The sequence below is a fragment of the Tarenaya hassleriana genome, unplaced genomic scaffold, assembly GCF_000463585.1.
Source record: "Tarenaya hassleriana unplaced genomic scaffold, ASM46358v1 Cleome4, whole genome shotgun sequence".
Taxonomy (NCBI): domain Eukaryota; kingdom Viridiplantae; phylum Streptophyta; class Magnoliopsida; order Brassicales; family Cleomaceae; genus Tarenaya; species Tarenaya hassleriana.
In genome coordinates, this window is record NW_010966881.1 from 1213328 (window position 1) to 1232910 (window position 19583).

General features: G+C 44.9%; 8 protein-coding genes and 1 non-coding gene across 18 annotated transcripts in view; 5 read left to right on the forward strand and 4 right to left on the reverse strand.

Annotated features, from left to right (window-relative positions):
- The window catches only part of LOC104823322, a 1398-nt gene extending 949 nt beyond the window's left edge, over positions 1 to 449 (reverse strand). The window contains exon 1 of the mRNA XM_010554855.2: positions 3 to 449. Coding sequence (XP_010553157.1) covers positions 3 to 296 — 294 coding nt within the window. The 5' untranslated portion in view covers positions 297 to 449. The remainder of the gene's footprint in view (positions 1 to 2) is intronic.
- Positions 450 to 555: 106 nt separating this feature from the next.
- On the forward strand, positions 556 to 629 carry TRNAI-AAU. Its single transcript has one exon. It is a non-coding gene; the product is annotated as a tRNA-Ile (tRNA).
- A 190-nt stretch (positions 630 to 819) lies between these two features.
- Positions 820 to 3718, forward strand: LOC104823323 (serine/threonine-protein kinase AtPK2/AtPK19-like). 2 transcript variants are annotated; one of them, XM_010554856.1, is made up of 6 exons: positions 820 to 901; positions 1461 to 2344; positions 2490 to 2572; positions 2647 to 2941; positions 3054 to 3158; positions 3236 to 3718. In XM_010554856.1, exons 2-6 carry the CDS (start codon positions 1721 to 1723, stop codon positions 3509 to 3511), a joined length of 1383 nt encoding a protein of 460 aa, XP_010553158.1. In that variant the 5' UTR covers positions 820 to 901; positions 1461 to 1720; the 3' UTR covers positions 3512 to 3718. The 2 variants fall into 2 exon arrangements, with proteins under 2 accessions (XP_010553158.1, XP_010553159.1); XM_010554857.1 differs by having other exon boundaries at positions 3032 to 3158; positions 3236 to 3354.
- An 87-nt stretch (positions 3719 to 3805) lies between these two features.
- LOC104823324 (serine/threonine-protein kinase STN8, chloroplastic) lies at positions 3806 to 5898 on the forward strand. The gene is made up of 4 exons (XM_010554858.2): positions 3806 to 4408; positions 4485 to 4658; positions 4810 to 5214; positions 5283 to 5898. The coding sequence occupies exons 1-4, from the start codon at positions 3866 to 3868 to the stop codon at positions 5628 to 5630; spliced, it is 1470 nt and encodes a 489-aa protein (XP_010553160.1). The 5' UTR covers positions 3806 to 3865; the 3' UTR covers positions 5631 to 5898.
- Positions 5899 to 6054: 156 nt separating this feature from the next.
- On the forward strand, positions 6055 to 9219 carry LOC104823325 (receptor-like protein kinase FERONIA). The gene has a single exon (XM_010554859.1). It carries the CDS (start codon positions 6557 to 6559, stop codon positions 9113 to 9115), a length of 2559 nt encoding a protein of 852 aa, XP_010553161.1. The 5' UTR covers positions 6055 to 6556; the 3' UTR covers positions 9116 to 9219.
- Positions 9220 to 9373: 154 nt separating this feature from the next.
- Positions 9374 to 10724, reverse strand: LOC104823326 (thioredoxin H9). Its single transcript, XM_010554860.1, has 6 exons — positions 10604 to 10724; positions 10487 to 10502; positions 10341 to 10396; positions 10021 to 10140; positions 9821 to 9943; positions 9374 to 9721 (listed from the first exon to the last, which is right to left on the reverse strand). Exons 3-6 carry the CDS (start codon positions 10359 to 10361, stop codon positions 9563 to 9565), a joined length of 423 nt encoding a protein of 140 aa, XP_010553162.1. The 5' UTR covers positions 10362 to 10396; positions 10487 to 10502; positions 10604 to 10724; the 3' UTR covers positions 9374 to 9562.
- An 843-nt stretch (positions 10725 to 11567) lies between these two features.
- LOC104823327 (ubiquitin-conjugating enzyme E2 11-like) lies at positions 11568 to 13406 on the reverse strand. Its single transcript, XM_010554861.2, has 5 exons — positions 13253 to 13406; positions 13012 to 13098; positions 12466 to 12593; positions 12278 to 12382; positions 11568 to 11892 (listed from the first exon to the last, which is right to left on the reverse strand). The coding sequence occupies exons 2-5, from the start codon at positions 13079 to 13081 to the stop codon at positions 11749 to 11751; spliced, it is 447 nt and encodes a 148-aa protein (XP_010553163.1). The 5' UTR covers positions 13082 to 13098; positions 13253 to 13406; the 3' UTR covers positions 11568 to 11748.
- A 127-nt stretch (positions 13407 to 13533) lies between these two features.
- Positions 13534 to 16837, reverse strand: LOC104823329 (flocculation protein FLO11). The gene is made up of 6 exons (XM_010554862.2): positions 16808 to 16837; positions 15739 to 16069; positions 15396 to 15501; positions 15205 to 15301; positions 14118 to 15038; positions 13534 to 14042 (listed from the first exon to the last, which is right to left on the reverse strand). Exons 1-6 carry the CDS (start codon positions 16835 to 16837, stop codon positions 13722 to 13724), a joined length of 1806 nt encoding a protein of 601 aa, XP_010553164.2. The 3' UTR covers positions 13534 to 13721.
- The window catches only part of LOC104823331 (probable LRR receptor-like serine/threonine-protein kinase At1g06840), a 6763-nt gene continuing 3757 nt past the window's right edge, over positions 16578 to 19583 (forward strand). Inside the window, exons 1-13 of one of the 9 annotated variants that reach the window (XM_010554870.2) lie at positions 16600 to 17342; positions 17449 to 17555; positions 17635 to 17714; positions 17840 to 17942; positions 18029 to 18179; positions 18261 to 18332; positions 18440 to 18511; positions 18630 to 18773; positions 18877 to 18948; positions 19030 to 19101; positions 19187 to 19261; positions 19352 to 19420; positions 19569 to 19580. In XM_010554870.2, the coding sequence (XP_010553172.1) occupies positions 17846 to 17942; positions 18029 to 18179; positions 18261 to 18332; positions 18440 to 18511; positions 18630 to 18773; positions 18877 to 18948; positions 19030 to 19101; positions 19187 to 19261; positions 19352 to 19420; positions 19569 to 19580 (836 nt within the window). In that variant the 5' untranslated portion in view covers positions 16600 to 17342; positions 17449 to 17555; positions 17635 to 17714; positions 17840 to 17845. Of the gene's footprint in view, positions 17343 to 17448; positions 17943 to 18028; positions 18180 to 18260; positions 18333 to 18439; positions 18512 to 18629; positions 18774 to 18876; positions 18949 to 19029; positions 19102 to 19186; positions 19262 to 19351; positions 19421 to 19568; positions 19581 to 19583 lie in introns of all 9 variants that reach the window. The other 8 variants (XM_010554868.2, XM_010554871.2, XM_010554873.2 and 5 more) reach the window with 8 other exon arrangements.

Here is a 19583-nt window from a genome sequence, read left to right on the forward strand (position 1 = left end):
AAGAGACGATCGACCTCGATCTCGAGCTTCTTTTGGAAGTCGCCTCTCTCAAGGAGGTGCTTCATGTGGAGATCCATGGCTCGATCTCGCTGACTCAGCAACTGCTCCGTGCTGTGATGGTCTTCTCTCAGCCGCTGCAGCTTCTTCTTGAAGGCGCCGAGCTCCTCGGCCAGGGACGTGTCGAAGGGATGGTTCTCCTTGTTCTTCTCCGGCTCATGCTTTGGCTTGATTCCTACTGGTCTGAACTGTTGAAGACCGTTTAGCGGCTGGAGAGGTCTCCGGGCACAAGATTTCATTGTTACGGCGGAGGATGACGACAGGAGCTCTCTTCTCGGGGAATCCTATATCACTCTCACTCTCTCTCTTATATTTTCGAATTCGAATTTGTTAGGCGCTTCTCACGTATTCCTTTTCTTTTCTAGAGAAAAAAAAAAAATTTATGGGTTTGTCTTTGTCCTCATAATTAATCTTGTGATATATCTTCTTTATTTATTTCAAAATAGAAGGTATTTTACTTTTAAGGCTGAATTAATATGTTCTTCGCACAAGAGCACAGGCCCATTAGCTCAGTTGGTTAGAGCGTCGTGCTAATAACGCGAAGGTCGCAGGTTCGAAACCTGCATGGGCCATCAATTTAGTTTTTGAAATTTCACTAAATTGCATTTTAGAATTTACGTCTCCTCCCGCAAATAAGAACCCTCGCCGCACAGACAATGTAGACCGCTCGCCCAGTAGAATCTCTCCACGTGTCACCTCTACCGATTCCCCACGCTGGTAAAAATAATAACGGAGCGAATATATAAAGCAGCCACGCGCCTCCGATCCTTCGCCGCGGTTTGGCTTTATCCTCTCCTCCACTACTGCTCGTCCTCTTCGTCTTCTTCACTAGACCTCCTTCCTGGTAATTCTCTCTCTGTCTTTTGGTTTGTTTCTTCTCCTTCTGAATTTTCGATTTCCCCTTTTCAGTTTGTTCAAATTCTGTTGAAAGCTTCGAGATTTATGCATCTGCTTGTCGGTTCTTGTGGGTTCCTTTAGGCTTATTTTTACGACTTGGAACATCGTTGGTTTATTTTGAGATTCCTGTTGATACCCTGATGTTCTTGATCTTTGCTTGCGTCTTACGGAACGCAGTTTCCAGATTTAGGGCTAGATCTGAATTCCTCGAAAACCGTTCTTCTCGCTTTCATGGTGCATTTCTTTGGCTCTCGTATTTTGGAAAAAAATTGATCCTTGAGGCTTTGGTAGTTACCATGTTCCGGATCTTGCGAACTTGTCCGCAAAATTTGGGCCTTTCTCGTTTTATAGAATCGCCTCAACTACTGAATTTTATTTTATTTGTCTCTATGCGTAGCTCAAAGGTTAGATGGTTCTCTCTGAATTTCTGAAGTCTTAGCTTTCGGAGTTCTTGTTTTGCTCGATACTTCAGCTTCTGAGTGTGTGATTTTTCTTGTTGACTGCAGAGCTGAGAACCAGATCTTCATGAATTCTAGCACCATTGGAGCATCCGCTGTTTCCTGTAACCCGGGAAACAAGAATAGCTTCTTCTTCTGGATCTTGTTTTGCTTACTGCCAAAGTTTTACGGAACTCCTGTCGTGTTTATCACTTTCCTCCTCATCAACGCCATTGATAGGAGTATTTCAGCAATAGGTGATCTTGTGAAGCCATAGCCACGAGATCATTTAGGCCATCTGCAGTTCCGAGTCAGTTTTTGGTGTAAACATGGTGTCTCCTCGCTTACCTGCCCAAAGCAAAATCCAAACGCCCAAGCCTTTGCAGAAACAACTATTTGTAACAGTGAGCCCACCTGATGTTTTGAACGATCATGTCGAGCTGGATTTCTCTGATGTTTTTGGTCCATTGCCTGAACTTAATCCTGGCGATTTAGAGACTTCTCTGTCTGCTGACACTGGTGAGCTTGTTTACAATGAGCCAGCTGTTGTCTACAATCGATCCCACTCGCTGATCGGGCCTTCTTCATTTGTTAGTCATTCTCTGAAACTGAGCAAGCTCACCATGGAATGTCTTGAAGGTGAGACACTGGAAGAAGATAACGAACACTCTGAAAATGATACTGACACCGAGAAGTCTCTGGAGGGTGACCTGGTGACAGCCTCAGATTTTTTAGGCATTGAAGACTTTGATGTTCTGAGTGTTGTTGGGAAAGGTGCGTTTGGGAAAGTGTATCAGGTCAGGAAAAAGGGGACGTCTGAGATATATGCGATGAAGGTCATGAGAAAAGATAAGATTATGGAGAAAAATCACGCTGAGTACATGAAAGCTGAGCGTGATATTCTGACGAAAATTGCTCATCCCTTCATTGTGCAGCTTAAATACTCATTTCAGGTGAGTTTCTTCTGTTCAGCATTTGATTGCTAGCTTATGCGCATTCTAAGCTTTAGCTTTAGTCCCGTATATTATGATGAAATTGAGAAAATGACTTCTAGAACTTTTTGTTCTTGTACTGAGGGTGCTTGTCCTTTGTGTGCAGACTAAATACAGACTGTACCTTGTGCTGGACTTCATTAATGGTGGGCATCTTTTCTTCCAGCTCTATCACCAGGGCCTTTTCAGGTACTTGTAGTTCTTTTACAGCTTCACTAGAATTGGGAGAGGCTGACTTGACTTGTTCTATTTTGTTTTTCCAGAGAGGACTTGGCTCGAGTGTACGCTGCAGAAATTGTTTCTGCGGTCTCCCACCTTCATGAGAAAGGCATAATGCATAGGGATCTTAAACCCGAAAACATACTCTTGGATGCAGATGGCCATGTGATGTTGACTGACTTTGGTCTGGCAAAAGAGTTTGATGAGAACACAAGATCCAACTCCATGTGTGGGACTGTGGAGTATATGGCACCAGAAATTGTTCAAGGAAAGGGCCATGATAAGGCTGCTGACTGGTGGAGCGTTGGGATTCTGCTGTATGAGATGCTCACTGGAAAGGTAAAAAAACAAACAAACCCTTGTCTGTTTTCCTTGTGTGGGGTTTCCATCTGCAGTATTAAATTAATTGGATGTGAGATGCAATGCAAGGTGTTTGTATGTGTTTCTGCAGCCGCCATTTGTGGGGAGCAGAGAGAAGATACAGCAGAAGATTGTGAAAGAAAAGATCAAGCTTCCGCAGTTTCTGTCAACGGAAGCTCATTCATTGCTCAAAGGGGTGAGGACCAGAAGTTTGAATAGGAAATCTGAATGTTACATGTGGACTAACTAATAATATCTCCTCCAAAATTGCAGCTGCTACAAAAAGAGCCTGAAAAGCGACTGGGAAGAGGACCAGAGGGAGGAGAGGAGATCAAAAGGCACAAGTGGTTCAAGCCAATAAACTGGAGAAAGCTGGAAGGGAGAGAGATAGAGCCAAGTTTCAGGCCAGAGGTATTGGGAAAGCTCTGCATAGACAACTTTGAGAAACAATGGACGGAGATGTCGGTGTTGGATTCTCCAGCCTCCACCCCAGATGCTAACATCAATCCATTTGTCAACTTCACGTACGTGAGGCCGACGCAGTGGTGACCAGTCCTGGTGTTCGTGCTTTTGTTCTTGGGAACGAACCATTGTGGTGACTTTCGTTTCTGTTTGTTTGTCGTCGGTTTTCGTTTCGTTTAGTTGGTCTTTGTTGTCCGAATGAATTTCACTTTTTAAATTGACACGTAATATACGTTCCAAGAAATTATATATAAAAAAAATAATCCTATGTAATTGTCGTCTTCATCTCAGTGAGAACGTTAGTTCATTCATAGGTGGGATAAAATTGGGGGGAAGACAGGACGCCACGTGGCAATAAACGAACGTCCAACACATACCATAAAAACTAAGAAGCTTTATCCACCGCGTGGGGGAAAACGAAGTGTGTTCCAGCAAAAGAAGATGGCTTTTGTTGTCTCTCCAGTCGCCGGAGCCAATTCCATCACCACCGGTTTCTCTCCTCCGACGCCATCTTCTCCCCAAAACGGTCTTCTCCTCATCCCCGTTTCCGGAGGCGGTCGTTGTTGTGGTCGGAGTTCCCTGAGATGCAATTTTTCCTTGGAGCCACTCTCCCTATTCCCTGCCTTGGACGAATTCCAGAGAACAGCGGATAAATTACCCGATCCCCAGAAATGGGGTTTCGTGGTTTTCGCCGGGCTCACTTGGGTTTACCTGACGGCGAGGCCTGGTGTTCTCATCGGCGCCATTGATGCCTACCTCCTCGCCCCTCTTCAGCTCGGCTTCGACACTCTAACCGGCAGACGGAGACTCAAGAGTTCCGATTTCTTGGTCGGACAGAAGCTGGGGGAAGGCTCATTCGGCATAGTCTATTCCGGCGTCGTTGTTCCCAAGAATATGAATGTTGATGAGACAAGGGCTCGCATGAGAGGTGGGAAAGGCAACGGCTTTGATGGCGAATTCAAGAAGAAAGTCATTCTTAAGAAGGTGGGCCGAATTTCGCATAATTTCCTTTGTTCATGGCTTTATTTTCACCGTAGCGTTGAGGATAGCCAAAGTGCAGGTGAAGGTCGGAGTTCGCGGGGCTGAGGAGTTTGGGGACTACGAAGAGTGGTTCAACTACAGACTTTCAAGGGCTGCTCCTGAAACATGTGCTGAGTTTCTCGGAAGCTTCATTGCCGACAAGACAAATTCACAGTTTACTAAAAATGGGAAATGGCTTGTCTGGAGGTTCGAGGTACGACTACATTGTCTCTGTCTTCCTTCTTTTTGAATGTAGAGAATCAGAGCTAGGTTATTACAATCGTCGACTGGAATCGTTCGAAAGATTCATGTTCATCATCGTCATCATCGTGTTGGATAACCCATCCTTTTTTAAAAAAAAACAGGGAGACCGTGATCTCGGTGATTACATGAAAGATCGCAACTTTCCATTTAATCTGGAGTCAATCATGTTCGGGCGTGTTCTTGAAGGAGTTGAATCTGTGAAAAGGAGTGGTCTGATAATCAAGCAAATCATGAGGCAGATCATCACGTCTCTGAGGAAGATTCACGACACGGGCATTGTTCACAGGGATGTGAAGCCAGCAAACTTGGTGGTGACGAAAAAGGGGCGGATCAAGCTCATAGACTTTGGTGCAGCCACTGATCTTCGTATCGGCAAAAATTACATCCCCAATCGGACATTGCTGGACCCAGACTACTGTCCTCCCGAGCTCTATGTCCTCCCAGAGGAAACCCCCAGTCCTCCCCCGGAGCCCATAGCTGCCATGCTTTCCCCTCTCCTGTGGCAGGTAACACTAACTTCTTTTAGCACCCTGCGTTTTGTGTGCGGGTGTCTGATTTGGTTTCTGGGATGCAGTTGAACTGTCCGGATCTGTTTGATATGTACTCTGCGGGGATAGTGCTTCTGCAAATGGCGATTCCGAGTATAAGATCGTCGGCGGGTCTGAAGAATTTCAATGCAGAGATAAAGTCAGTGGAGTATGATCTGAACAAATGGCGGGAGAGAACAAGGACGAGGCCGGACTTGAAGATACTTGATATGGAAGCGGGGAGAGGGTGGGATCTGGCCACGAAGCTTATATCAGAGAGAGGGTTTCTGAGACGTGGACGGCTCTCCGCAGCCGCTGCTCTCCGTCACCCTTACTTTTTGTTGGGTGGAGATCAAGCAGCCGCTGTTATTTCCAAGCTCAGTCTCAGCAAGTAGCTCCTCCTCCTCTCTCTCTCTTTTGGTTTAACTACCCTTTTTGATGTAAATGGTGCACTCTGTTTCTTGTCACGGCGGCTCTTCTTGCTGGAGTGAATTTGCATAGGATGGAATTCGTTAAGGTGAAGAAAAAGGTTCCGACAGGTCATCAGGCCTTGTGTGTGTCTATGTCGGGATTGGAGCAGCAGAGGTGTATGTATATTCATGTGGATAATGTTTGTCTAAAGTCGCTTACCAGTTCACTTATGTTGTTCACGATTTGATTTAAGTGATAAACTCATATTTTCTTTTTCATAAATACATGTATACAAAGGTGCAAAATGATTTCAAAGACAGAATACATGTGTACCCTTGATACTTGTGTTCATGAGCTCGTGTTTTCTGTCTTCTGCAGTAATGGGCCTTTTGTAGAGGAAGCCCATTCTCTTTCTTCTTCGGACAAAGCCCAAACCCTTCCACGTCCTCCAAATTCCAAAATGGCCGATGCCTATTACTGTGTAAACAGTAACGGCATTCTTTCGCTTTCACGCGCTTGTCTCTGCATCCCAAGATGGCAATGCCATTTGCCTACCCAAATGGAATTTCAACGCCTAACCACTAACCATTATCAATCATTCTCTTTGCCTAGTGAGAGAGAGGGAGAACGCACTATCTTCAGTTTCCAGTGGTTTCATTTCGGTTTCTCCTCCACTCTGATTCTCTCTCCGCCTCCCTCTTCTCGGTTCCTCCAATCAGATTCATACTGATGGATGAAACAGGAAATGGCTCCATCCTTCCCCTGAAAATGCTTAACCTTTGAAAACAATTAGCTTTGTAACTTTCCGGGTGGGGGGTTTTTTTTTCGGCTGTTTCTGTTTTGTCGCCTCTTCCTCCTCCTGCCTGCTCGATCGCGTTACATTCGACAAGTTGCAAACTTTGAAAGGCCCATGAGGAGAATCCGTGAAAACTGCTCTCTGTTCGGTTCCCTCTCTGTAGCTCTGTTCGTCTTGGCTGCAGCCGCCTGTTTTCATTGTGTCTGGGCGGCCGACTACTCTCCGATCGATAAGATCTTCCTCAGTTGCGGCGAGTCTTCCCAAAGGACCGATTCCGATCAGCGGCAATGGATTCCGGACGTCAACTCCAAGTTCCTCTCTCCAGGGAGCTCGAAACCAGCGAAGGCGGCGACTCAGGACCCAGGGGTGCCCCAAGTGCCATTCATGACGGCCAGGATTTTTCACTCTGCCTTTACCTACAGCTTCCCTGTCGAACCAGGCCGCAAATTCCTTCGTCTCTACTTCTACGCCAACTCTTATGATGCCCTCAACGCCACTGATGCTCTCTTCTCCGTCTCGTCGGGCCCTTACCAGCTCCTCCACAATTTCAGCGTCTCTCAGACCTCTGAGGCTCTCAGCTACGCTTACATCACCAAGGAATACGTCCTCAACGTCGACGATGGACCCCTCAACGTCACTTTCCTTCCTGCCGCAGCGGCATCCTTCGCCTTCGTCAATGGCATCGAGATAGTGTCGATGCCCGACATCTACAGAAACATCCGCGGGAACTTGATGGTGGTGGGTTCTTCCACGGCCTTCACCATCGACAACTCGACAGCCCTCGAGAACGTTTTTCGGTTGAACGTCGGAGGCAACGACATCTCGGCCTCCGGCGACACAGGGCTCATGAGGTCATGGTTCGATGACCAACCTTACATCTTCGCCGCCGCCCAGGGCATGACCCAGATGGCCGATCCCTCCCTCAACATCACTTACCCTCCCCAAGTTCCTCCCTACATCGCTCCGAGAAACGTGTACGCGACGGCGAGATTGATGACACGCAATGCCCAGATCAATCTCAATTCCAACCTCACTTGGACTTTCAGCGTCCATTCCGACTTTGCTTACTTGGTGAGGCTTCATTTCTGCGAGATCTCTGAGTTTGTCACCAAGATTAACCAGAGAGTCTTCAGTATTTTCTTGAATAATCAAACGGCCGAGGCTGAGGCTGACGTCATCGCTTGGGCTGGGGGCGATGGCAAAAATGGTGTCCCGGTTTACAGGGACTACGTCGTGATTATGCCCGGCGGGAATCCTCAGCAGGACCTGTGGCTCGATTTGCATCCCAGCATTGTTAACAATCCCATGTACTACGACGCCATCTTAAACGGTGTTGAAATCTTCAAGATCAACGATACAAGTGGCAACCTCGGCGGTCCAAATCCAGTCCCCGGTCCTGCTGTGACTGCTGGATCCTCGACAGCAGCTGCTTCTTCGAGTCATTCGAGTAACAAGATAGCAGTGATCGCTGGCAGCATCAGCGGCACGGCTCTTATGGTTGCTTTTTGTGCTGCAGCTGCTTATGGCACAAGGAAATGTGGAAAGAAGCGTTCTTCAAGCGAGGGGCCATCGAGCTGGCTCCCATTGTCTCTGTATGGGAACTCGAATTCTTCAAGCTCAGCCAAGACCAACGCCTCAGGAAGCTACGCATCTTCACTCCCATCCAATCTCTGCCGCCATTTCTCATTTACTGAGATAGAGGCTGCTACAAACGGCTTTGATGAGGCTCTGCTACTTGGAGTTGGGGGTTTCGGAAAAGTCTACAAAGGAAAGATGGATGAGAACGATGTTGCCATCAAACGCGGAAACCCCCTGTCTGAGCAAGGTGTTCATGAGTTCCAGACAGAGATTGAGATGTTGTCTAAACTGAGACATCGCCACCTTGTCTCGCTGATCGGGTACTGCGAAGAAAACTGCGAAATGATCCTTGTCTATGACTACATGGCCTATGGAACACTGCGAGAGCATCTCTATAAAACTCAAAAACCACCGCTGCCATGGAAGCAGAGGCTGGAGATCTGCATTGGTGCTGCTCGTGGTTTGCACTATCTCCACACAGGCGCCGCCAAACACACCATCATCCACCGAGACGTCAAGACCACCAACATTCTATTGGATGAAAAATGGGTGGCTAAGGTCTCGGACTTTGGACTCTCCAAAACCGGGCCAGCGTTGGACGACACGCACGTAAGCACGGTGGTGAAGGGGAGTTTTGGGTACTTGGACCCAGAGTACTTCAGGCGGCAGCAGTTGACGGAGAAGTCTGATGTGTACTCATATGGGGTGGTGCTGTTCGAGGTCCTGTGTGCAAGGCCTCCCCTGAACCCGACACTGCCAAAGGAGCAAGTGAGCTTGGCCGAGTGGGCGGCTCGCTGCTTCAAGAAAGGGGAGCTGGAAGAGATCATTGATCCGTATTTGAAGGGGAAGATTGCACCTGAATGCTTCAACAAGTATGCAGAGACGGCGATCAAGTGTGTGGCGGATCAAGGGATAGAGAGGCCTCCCATGGGAGATGTCCTATGGAACCTCGAGTTTGCTCTGCAGCTTCAGGAGAATACCACTGACTCCGCCATGGATTCAAGCGTGGGCGGGAGGAGCCTCACGAGCTCTGACTCCGAGGGACTTACCCCCACCGCTGTCTTCTCTCAGATCCTGAACCCTAAAGGACGTTGAATCTATTTAATTAATTAGGGAGTTTGATAAAGCTTATGCTCTCTGTCCTTTACGTTTTGTGATCTCCTCTATCTGGTTCTGAATTATGCAATGCCTCATAGTCATTCCTCTGCTTCAAAGGCCCCTTCCTTGTCAAATACAAAGGGGAACGGGGGCTCCCAACTTTTCTCTGTATAATCATAATTCCGTACATGAGACTCCTCTGCAAAACGATCAGAAGAAATGAAAGAGAAATTCTAACTCATGGTGATATAGGGATACCAAAGAAAAGGACTTCCTTTATATCAACCGTGGATTGAAAATGTCACCCATGTTCTGTACATGGACAATAAGATGACAAGACATAACTTACAGAGCCAAGAACCTTAAAACAAAAGCAACCACACAAAACACGACACAGAAAAGTGGTATGGTATTAATGGCGGCCAACTCGCCTGTCTTAAATGGTCACTGTGGCTGCGGAGACGGAGCCACAGAATCAATGATAGCCGTTATTTTCTTCTGTAGCTCTGGCTTGTTTGCTCCGACAAGCTTGCCTATCTGCTGCCCATTCTTCAGGAAGAAGAAGGTCGGTGTTGCCTTTATATCCCACGACGAGCTGATATCCTGCAATTTTCACAGATCCCTCGCGCGAGAATTCAAGAACTGACTTCTTCAAACAACCCTACAAAAATCAAAAGCTATAGAAGAGCTCGACTGACTTACACTGAGCTCATCAACATCTACTAGAAGGAAAATCAGAGAAGTGTATTTCTCTGACAACTCGATGTAAAAGGGTGCCACCATTCTACATGGACCACACCATGTCGCGCTGAAGTTTGCAACCACCTGTTAGGTGTCCAGCCTCACTCGTAAGCTCAAGCAAACATTAACCAATCAGGTGAAGGAGAAAGAAAGAAACATACTATTTTGCCATCACGACCAGCTTCTGCCATTTTCTGATCCCAGCTCTCTTTTGTTGTTATTAAATGAACGTTCCCACCGGAAAACTCGACGTGGTTGTCTGCATCATCATCTTTTTGGTTCTACAGAAAAAGGAAAAAGGGTTTAAATCCGTAGGGCATACTAAATTTCCGAACGCCTTCTCTATCAACCGCGTGGGAGATGATAATTCAAGGGATGAAGGGCACAAGACGAATTTCAGCTTCCGAGAAAGGGCTTCGGTGTATAAGGATAAGGCGATGAGGGAGATTTCTACAAAAAAAGAAAGGAAAGAATGATATACCTTAACTACGCAGTTCCCCATGCCAGAGGTCTGGGAATTGAAATTGCCAAAAAGGCCTGAGAGAAGACAAGGAAGGGAAACTCAGTTGGTCGATGCAGGAAGGGATAGAATAGGAACAGGTAAAAAGCAAAAACAAAAGGACGGACCTTGCGCCGGAGAAGCCTGCCGATCGGAGAAGATCAAAGGGTGACGGATCCCTTTCCTTGTCGGAGGAAATCTAAAAGGAACTTGAATACACGATTCTGAGATGGGAAAATAAGTACCTTCGGAGGGAGGGAAGAGGGAACGTCGTCGTCGTCGTCGAGAGAGAAGAACCAATTTGACGCAGAGGCTGAGGAAACTCTCAAGATGACCGCGTCGCGTTCACTTTCCTCCCAGATTCGTCTTAAATTACACTTTTGCCCCTCCTTATATACCCGACGCTCTCAATTGACTCTTGGGCACCCGCGGTTTTCAAGGCCCCGATGTTTTTAATAAGAAATTTCACCTTTACAATTACGAAAACACCATCCAAAATTAACCAAAGTCGATCAGCTTTGGGCATATCAAAACATTAAAATGCAGGAGACGTCGACCAACGGTTCGATTTGGATTAATGGTCAAGGTTAATTTGGGTTCGATACTATAGATTTTGAAAATTTATAACTACACGGTTATTTAATTATATTCGGTTCGATTCAGTTTTAGTTTAATTCCGTTCGGTTTTATATCCTTAAAATTATATCCAAATAAATATTCGATTCGATTCGGTTATAATATTAAAAAAAGTTTTAAAACGTTTATAATAAAAAAAAATATTTAAAAAAAAATATAATATAAAATATCATCATGGTCATTTTAATATATAAAACATAAAATAACAGAATCTATATTATGTTATAATTTGTTTTGACGTGAAAACAACAAAATAAAATATTTTAAATACATAGGTGAGTTTGTTATGTACAAAAGCTATAAAACAATATTTTTACATTAATTTTCTAAATTAGATTTAAGATATATTGTATATTAATTGATAATAAATAAATGGATAAACGATTATATTAATCCGGATTTGTTTTATTCGCTCCACGGTTATTTCAGATTCGATTATTTTGAATTTTAACAAATCATAGCTAAATAGTTATTTAATTTTAATTGATTCGGTTCGATTCGGATATATATCGATTGGATTAATAACCGAACCAAATGGCCATCCCCAACATGCACGACAGACACGACAGAACATATAAAGAAAGGAAATAGTCACAATAACCTCACAAGCTGGCACTCTGTGCCATGTTCTGTTATGATCACATCACATCAGCCCAACACAAGTCTCAAGATTGACACTTCTTTTCTAAAATCAAAAGCAATTCCAGTTTTTCTTTTTTCTTTTTTACAATTCCAGGTGATTTCAAACTCATCCTCATCCCATCGCGTACTTCTGGGTCCAGCTGCGTGCGGTCGCCTCATACTTTGCTCTGTCCGTCTTGTACATGTGAGCAATCTCTGGCACCAGAGGATCATCTGGGTTCGGGTCCGTCAGCAGTGAGCATATCGACAGCAGAACCTGATGGAACAGCATCACCCACCCACATTAGTACACCACCCTTTTCCAACTCCAAATGGGTTACATTCTACAAACAGTGAGAGTCAACATCTGCTAACTTTGTTAAAAAGTACGGCATTCTATCACCATTACATTATAGCCGTCCTCTATATATATAGCCACCCAAAACGCCACTATTAACCCTAGTACCCCACCGCATCAAATTAATGTACACCTGTAGAAACTTACAACACCCAACATATTTTATCCAGCACATTGTGTTCAAGCGAACAAGGTGTGCGCGATACTTTAACTGATGTTTAAGTGAAAGCTATTGAAACAGCAACAGAGGCAAGACACATGGAGTTTGACAACTTTGCAAGTTAAGATAAAAAAAGTTTTAAACCTTGGATATGGTAAGGGCAGGGCTCCATTGGTCTTTAAGGATATCAAGGCAAATACTTCCGTTGCTGTTGATATTCGGGTGGAAGACCTTAGTTTTGAAAGAAACCTGTGAAACAGAAATGCACCATAAGATCTCAAAACCGAACAAAAGAAATCCCCATACCAAGCAGACTAGACAAAAGAAAACACCTTCGGAGGCTTGAAAGGATAATCCGGGGGGAAATGAATGGTGACCAAAAATACTCCACCGGCATATGGGCTGTCAGGGGGTCCCATGATAGTTGCTTGCCAGTGGAACATGTCTTCAGCCACCGGACCTGTTCATTGAGATGTTAGCATGAACCTCGTATTACCTCTCACACAACAAATCCATCCAGAGGTTTTATAATATCAGAGCAAAACAAATTCAGAAATGAAGAAGCTTTTAATGGAAAACCAAACGCCATGCTCATGCAGAAGTCCACAGCAAAACTCGGAGTAGGATTACAAAAGACTCAATGTTTTCAGTTAATATCAAGGAGAACAAACGCTCAAGCCAAGAATAACACCCCCGCGCAGTTTCCAAAGTCGAACAGAACAAACGTTTTACAGGAGGAACATACAATTAAACAGGATGAGTGAACATCATCTATCGGATTATCTAGAGGTGAAGATCAACCAACTCATTCAGGCTTGAGCGCAATTTAATCAGTTAAAAAGGACAGAAAAGACGAATGATCCAACAAAGCAGAGTACCTGCGCTGCAGTTCGTAGGAGGATCCTTCTGGAGATCCTTGAGCTCCTTCAAAATACGCTTCGAAGCCATGGGTCAGACCCGGAAACCTGCATCACAGACAGGAATATCATATTACAGGGAGGAAGAGCAAAGGAACACAACAGACCATGGCGGAAAACGAAGATCCGACATAACTGACCAGAAACCCTAGGGAAAATTGAAACAACGAAAAGAGGGAACCTAGGGAGAAACAGGGATTACCCAGAGAGAGAAAGGGAGATGGAGCGATTGGATCTGGGAGATGGAGCGAAAGGGAGCTTGGCCTCGGCCACTGCTACGAGCCTACGGGAGAAGAGAATCCAGACAGGAGTGCGAGAGGAGAGCGAAGATGCCCTCATCTCCTCTTTTCCTTTCCTACGGGCCTCGAAGCCTCTGCCTGTCCCAGAGGTAATCTTTCTTCTTTTTTTTTTCCCGTTAACACACACAAAACTTTCCCTTTTGTTTCTGGGCATTTTCAGATAAAATGTTTCATTTCCATGATGTATTATGTAAAATATTAACTCAACCAGATTTGTATCTGAACATAAATGTGATCCAAAAAAAAAACAAGCAAATTTCATATTTTTTGCGACTTTTACAAATCTCATAACCTGGACAAGTGCTAGAAACGGCACTCAAGAATCAAGAAGAGCCATCATAATTCTGTGTAAAAGAAGAGTGTGTGTGTGTGTCAAAAGGGCTCAGGAAGCAGCTCGAAGCCATTGTCAAATAAAAGTGGGTGTTCTGATGAAATGTCATCAAGGCTGTGCAACCAGTTCATGTTCTTCACGTCCTCTTTGAGCAAGAGCGCATCGTAGCGGGAACTCTCGTACACGTCCATCTTCCCCACCGCCCAACTTCCCTCCTCCGTTGCCCCTTTCCCATTCTCCACCCTCCTTCCCTTCTCCCCCACTCTGTTGCCACAGTTGACAGACTGCACCTTGGATGACGCTCCCCTTATGCTCTGAGGGAACAGAGTTGCACGGCTGCTTCCCTTCCCGTTTCTTATGTCCTACACACCATGGATATTACATTACCCATGAAGCTCAAGCTCAAGAAAAATCATAGAACAAGGTCATTAGCATACCATGTGCCTGATGGCCATATCCAGTGAACTTTTTGAGAATGACCTCCCAAGCCCATTGCTCTCTGTCACTGATGCAGACGATTTCACACTTCTCCGAGACATTATGTCCGAGATGTTTGAAACCTTCCGAGCCTCTGATGCATCTGTCACGTGCCCATTACCATTGACACGGCCCTTCCCAGCTGTCTCTGTGAGTCTTCCTCTTGCAACAACGGGAGATGGATTCCTTCTTGTCATGGACGCTTTCGGCTCTGGACTCGCTTTCGTCGTCATAGTAGCAGCTACTGGCCGAGACCTTCCAGCAGAAATTGGTCTGTCTGGAAGAGTTGTTCTGAGATTTGGCGGCGTCTCCAAAGGAAACTCTGGTGGCACGATTGGCTGTTGGGATGGTCGGACTCTAGGTCCTGGGGAGCTTGGGCTAGACAACGAAGCTGTCGTACGTCCGTTTGATACAACACGTCCACCTGAAACATTGGGTCCAGCTGATGCAGACACTGAGGTGGACAGGTTTCGACGTGTAGGAGTTGAAGGACGGGAACTAGGTCTAGAAGCAATTGTACTCGAGTTTGCTGAAAGCTGTGGCCTAGAAGTCGGAGTAGAAGGCCTTGACGTCGGGGATGGTTTGGTCTTGTCTATGGATGAACTAGATGAGCTTGGACGTATTCTTGAAGGAGTAGAGGCCCTTGATGAGGTGGTACGAGTAGGAGTGGAAGGCCTAGCTATAGGTGAAGAACGGTTGATCGGAGAGGAAGGTCTAATGTAGGATGACACTGAAGCAGAGCTTGTGTTCAGGACAGAAGATGGTGATCGGCTTGAAGAATATGAACTGTACTGTGAGGTAGAGATGGAGGGGCGAGTAACAGAGCTACTTCTGGCTGGTCTTGAGGATTGGTAACTGCTTTCTGACTGTGAAACCGAAAGCTGAAGAAGGAAGAGAGGTTTCCAAATCTCAGTAAGAATAAGATAACATACATATGTAGAACGTGGCTGTAGAATCTGAGTAGTCTAGAAGGTGTTGAAGAACCATATCAGGAACACAGAGGAAAGAATAGGTCAAGAAAGCATAGAAAAGAGAGGCAGGTTGTACCCTTGACGAACTAGATCTAGCCGAGGAATTTGTCTTCGGAGCTGCCAAAGTTGGGCGAGATTCGCGTCCGAGAGGTGTTCCAGGAGGAGTGAGAAGCCTAGAGATGAGGAAACAAGACATACACAGGGGATCGGCCTGGAAATCGAGGAGACTGAACATGGAAGAGACGCTGCTGAGCAACAGAAACATACCAGTCATAGTCATGTTTCCCTCCTTCAGCTGAAGACAATAGATCATCTGCTCCACTCTTGGGCACTGTTATGGCTCCTACAGGGAGTCTTCCGAATTTCTCCGAAACTACATCCAAACAAAAAAAGAAGAAGGGAAATTTGAGTCTAAGTCAGAATCACCTTCCTAAAGAACAAGATCTGGAACTGCCTCAAGCGACAATTACAGAAAGCGAACGAATCTGGAGAGCGTCAAACAGCTGAGGAAGGCGCAGGAGCGACAAACACAAAAAAATTAGGGAATCGAACAAAGAGGCATTAATTAATATTGCTGAATCGAAGAAGCGATGAGTTGGTAGAAACGAACCGTTGGAGGAATCGTCGGCCGAAGCTAAGGGGAAGGAGCGGCGGCTCGCGGAGAAGAGATCCAGATTCTCGTCGTTGGGGGCGTGACCTCTCCGGAGAGCCGGAGCATTCCGCACTCCGATCAGAGATTCCCGCAGATTCATGTTGATCGTTGAGGAGGGATGAGGTGAGAGAGAGGGAAGCAGAAGTATCGATATCAGTTTCTTAGGATTGACGCCATTGGAAGGAGAGAGACGATCCAGATCTATGGATTTATGTGTCACTTCCGAGTTGGTTGAGGGAGTGTGTAATGTTTTCACGATGCATGTTCGTTGTTCGCAAATTATGGAGCTCTTTTATTTATTTGTACCTTTTTTTTAATATATATTTTATTATTTTTGTATGGTTTATATAATTTCATCGCGTTCCAAGTTTCGAAAAATGACTTGTAGAATACAAGTACCAAAGTCCAGTTCGTATACAGCAAGAAAAGCCAAAGACAATAACAACTGTGAGTTTTTTTTAGGAGCGGAGAATAATTCGCTGTCACCCTGATGGATCACATCTTCACATATATTTTTTCAACAGGTAAGGTTTTAGAGAGAGAGAGAGTCGGAGATGAAGGTTGTAGAGAGAGAGAGATGATCGGAGGTTGAAGCAATTTGCAAAGATGACGAGTGGGTGAAGGGGTTGCTCGAGATCTACGCAATGCAACGATGGGAAACGCTCGATTAAGAAAAGAGGAAAAACCCAATCTGACGGGTAATTAATTGCACCCTTCTAACTCGGAGGACATGTGACGTGACGTGACCCACCCATCTTCATTCTTTTTTGGTTACGCACAACACTTTGCAATCTTTCATAACAGATTGACCCACCCATCTTCATGCATAAAGGGGTTTCGTGTCAGGAAAAGAATCCAACACCATGTGTAATCTCATCTCATCTCCATCGTGGCTCTTTTTGATCTCCTAACCAATGGGCCTACGCAACACTCTCCGGCCCATTCCATGTCAGTCTCGGGACCATTCGGGGAGGCAGGAACCACAGAAACGATAGTCAATAACGGAGATTTGGCAGCAGACACTCACCTTCTTCCTCCGAGGCATGGGCCAAGTCATTGTCAGCTTTCAACTCTCCAAGGAACTCATATGTTCACGACACGCAGATTCGGTTCCTGCAGTTTTTATCACTCGGTTCTGTGATTAGTTCCAGAAAATCAAAGATATTGCCATGATCGATCTCGTTAAACTAAAAGGTGTTCCCTTGAATCACATCCACCCAGAAAACGTGGAGAAAGTTATCTTTCCTGATAATTGTTGCTTCAAAGTGGTTGACTTTCTCTTTTTTTTTTTCTTTAATCGTGAGCCGGACCCACCAGACTGCGTCTCTGGGTTTCACTCTCTTGAGGGCGATTGTGTTGGGATATTGAGTTTTGGATCGGGGCTTCTAATTTGTCAACAAAGTTAACTCACACACGTTTTACGGAGCACGAAGAGTCAAACCCAGAAGAAGATTTACTAACTCGGTGAAAAGTTTCTAGCTTTTTTCGGATGAAAAAGAAAAATCGGGAATGCCGGTTCCCTCATCGCTGCTCAGCACAAACCAAACGAAGCAGCCATGAAGGTGATGTCATCTCTCTCTCGATGTTTACAGAAGAAAACCCATCCTGATGTTCATTCTCATCGATTTGCTGCTGTTTGCGTGTGTGTTGACTTCTCGTTGATTCCAGAACTTGTGCAGATTTTTCCTCTGGGCTTCTTATCCGGTTTCCTTGTTCTTAGGTAAGAAAAGTCCACGCCGCTTCTTGGGTCTTTTCTGCTCTGATCAAGCAGTGAGGTAACGCTCTTGGCTCAATGCTAATGAATGCGGCGTCCATTTGTGTCGTAATTGTAATCAACTCGTTCTGTTGGAATAGATATCAGGCTTGAATTATGGAATTGCTGACTAGAATTGGAAATTTGGAAGCTTCTGCTATCTGCAGCTCCCAACCAAGACGTATTAATTGATAGCTTCTCTCCACCTCCTTTGAACGACTGCGGATCCATCTCTCTTCTCCTCTGTAACTTGCGCTTGGTTTCTGTACGGCCTGATAACAGTATCTGCTTAAATACGTTCTGTAGGGCCTCATGGTGTCGTTTCACAGAGCTTATGGATATCTACTCGTTGCTGCCTTCTGTTGCTTGGCTCTTCTTGCAGATGGACAGAGAACAGATCCTTCAGAAGGTGACCTGACTTTCATATAAATTACTTTGTGGAAGATTACAGCTTGAGATCTCAGTTCCAGTGAATTCTATCTGTTCCATTTGCAGTCTACTGTTTACGGACAGTTAAGAGAAGCCTTATTGATCCTATGAAGAATTTAAGAAACTGGAAAAAGGGAGACCCTTGCACAGCAAACTGGACCGGAGTTTTTTGCTTTGACGAGATTGGTACTGATGGTTACCTGCACATCCGCCAACTGTATGTCTTGCTCATCGTGCTCTCTTTTTCCTGTCTTTAATCACTGCTTGTCTACTTGATCTTTCTTGTGTCTTCATGCAGCCGGCTGATGAATATGAATCTCTCCGGGATATTAGCACCAGAGCTCCGGAAATTATCTCATCTTGAAATACTGTAAGATGTCAAACTCCAAAAAGCGGATTCTTGCTTCATGTACTTGGTGTCTGTCAGACCTATTTCCACTGACGCTGAAATCTCTCTTTCTGGTTGCCTTTGTGAAGAAATTTTATGTGGAACAGTTTGACCGGTTCCATCCCCAAGGAGCTAGGAGAGATATCGTCCATGAAACTTTTGTAAGTTGGACATGATACTCATGTCTTGTCTCAAAACCCTTCTCTGATAACCTTGTCTAATTGTTTTTTTTTCCTCCTTTTCTAAAGAACAAGTATTGATTCTCTGATTTGTGGACAGGCTGCTAAATGGAAACCAACTTTCAGGGTCTTTACCTAGTGAGCTCGGCTATCTTTCCAACTTAAACAGGTTCCAGATAGACGAGAACAACATTACTGGACCAATACCCAAGTCGTTTTCTCACTTGATAAACGTGAAACACCTGTGAGTTTGACTTGACCATCACGCCAGACAGTGATATCAACCTCAGATGGTGTTTTCAGATATCGGTATTGATCTCACAGTTTTTGGTTCTGACCTTTTACAGTCACTTCAATAATAACTCGCTAAGCGGTGAAATACCAGTTGAACTTGCCAATCTGACCAACATCCTTCACTTGTGAGTCTTTGCTACATTCTGTGTTTTCTCCATGTTTTGGAAATAAGATGGGATTATTAATGTTGCGGGTGATGGATACAGGCTGCTGGATAGCAATAACTTATCTGGCATTCTTCCACCACAACTCTCTGCATTGCCAAACCTTCGAATCCTGTATGTTATTCCATTGTTATTTTCCCACATTTTATTATTACTTTTACTTGTTAGATTCACAGCTTTTGTTTCCATATCTCTGCAGCCAACTGGATAATAATAACTTCAGAGGATCTCTAATTCCAGCTACTTATGGAAACTTTTCCAAACTAGTAAAGCTGTGAGTTTTAGGCCTGTTGTTATCACAAGAACTGGTTGGGTTTCAGCAAGAAAGCTGATCATTCTCTTTGTTCTTGCTTCCACATTTCAGGAGTCTTAGGAATTGCAGTTTGGAAGGGGCTCTTCCTGATTTTAGTGGGATGCCTAATCTCACTTACCTGTAAGGGAAAAAAAATTGTGATGTTTTGGATACTTTGTCTATATCTCATTCCAAAAGAATACAATGCATGGTGTCCTCTTTACCCTCTTGTTAATTTCGTCATCATTCTCATTATTCCCTACTCGTTTTTTTACGGATTTCTTTACAGGGATCTTAGCAGGAA

Bases quoted from the DNA above. Each gene is read 5' to 3' on its own strand.
- LOC104823323 (XM_010554856.1), top strand. From the start codon at position 1,721: ATGGTGTCTCCTCGCTTACCTGCCCAAAGCAAAATCCAAACGCCCAAG. The intron at 2,345-2,489 runs GTGAGTTTCTTC...CTTTGTGTGCAG, and splicing joins AGCTTAAATACTCATTTCAG to ACTAAATACAGACTGTACCT. The intron at 2,573-2,646 runs GTACTTGTAGTT...TTGTTTTTCCAG, and splicing joins TATCACCAGGGCCTTTTCAG to AGAGGACTTGGCTCGAGTGT.
- LOC104823324 (XM_010554858.2), top strand. From the start codon at position 3,866: ATGGCTTTTGTTGTCTCTCCAGTCGCCGGAGCCAATTCCATCACCACC. The intron at 4,409-4,484 runs GTGGGCCGAATT...GCCAAAGTGCAG, and splicing joins AGAAAGTCATTCTTAAGAAG to GTGAAGGTCGGAGTTCGCGG. The intron at 5,215-5,282 runs GTAACACTAACT...TCTGGGATGCAG, and splicing joins TTTCCCCTCTCCTGTGGCAG to TTGAACTGTCCGGATCTGTT.
- LOC104823325 (XM_010554859.1), top strand. From the start codon at position 6,557: ATGAGGAGAATCCGTGAAAACTGCTCTCTGTTCGGTTCCCTCTCTGTA.
- LOC104823326 (XM_010554860.1), bottom strand. From the start codon at position 10,361: ATGGGGAACTGCGTAGTTAAG. The intron at 9,944-10,020 runs GTATGTTTCTTT...GACACCTAACAG, and splicing joins CTGGTCGTGATGGCAAAATA to GTGGTTGCAAACTTCAGCGC. The intron at 9,722-9,820 runs GTAAGTCAGTCG...TGAAAATTGCAG, and splicing joins TAGATGTTGATGAGCTCAGT to GATATCAGCTCGTCGTGGGA.
- LOC104823327 (XM_010554861.2), bottom strand. From the start codon at position 13,081: ATGGCTTCGAAGCGTATTTTGAAGGAGCTCAAGGATCTCCAGAAGGAT. The intron at 12,594-13,011 runs GTACTCTGCTTT...CTCAATGAACAG, and splicing joins TCCTACGAACTGCAGCGCAG to GTCCGGTGGCTGAAGACATG. The intron at 12,383-12,465 runs GTGTTTTCTTTT...TCTGTTTCACAG, and splicing joins ATCCTTTCAAGCCTCCGAAG to GTTTCTTTCAAAACTAAGGT.
- LOC104823329 (XM_010554862.2), bottom strand. From the start codon at position 16,837: ATGACTTGGCCCATGCCTCGGAGGAAGAAG. The intron at 16,070-16,807 runs GTGAGTGTCTGC...AATAAATAAAAG, and splicing joins CCATGCCTCGGAGGAAGAAG to AGCTCCATAATTTGCGAACA. The intron at 14,043-14,117 runs GTATGCTAATGA...CATGGTGTGTAG, and splicing joins ATATGGCCATCAGGCACATG to GACATAAGAAACGGGAAGGG.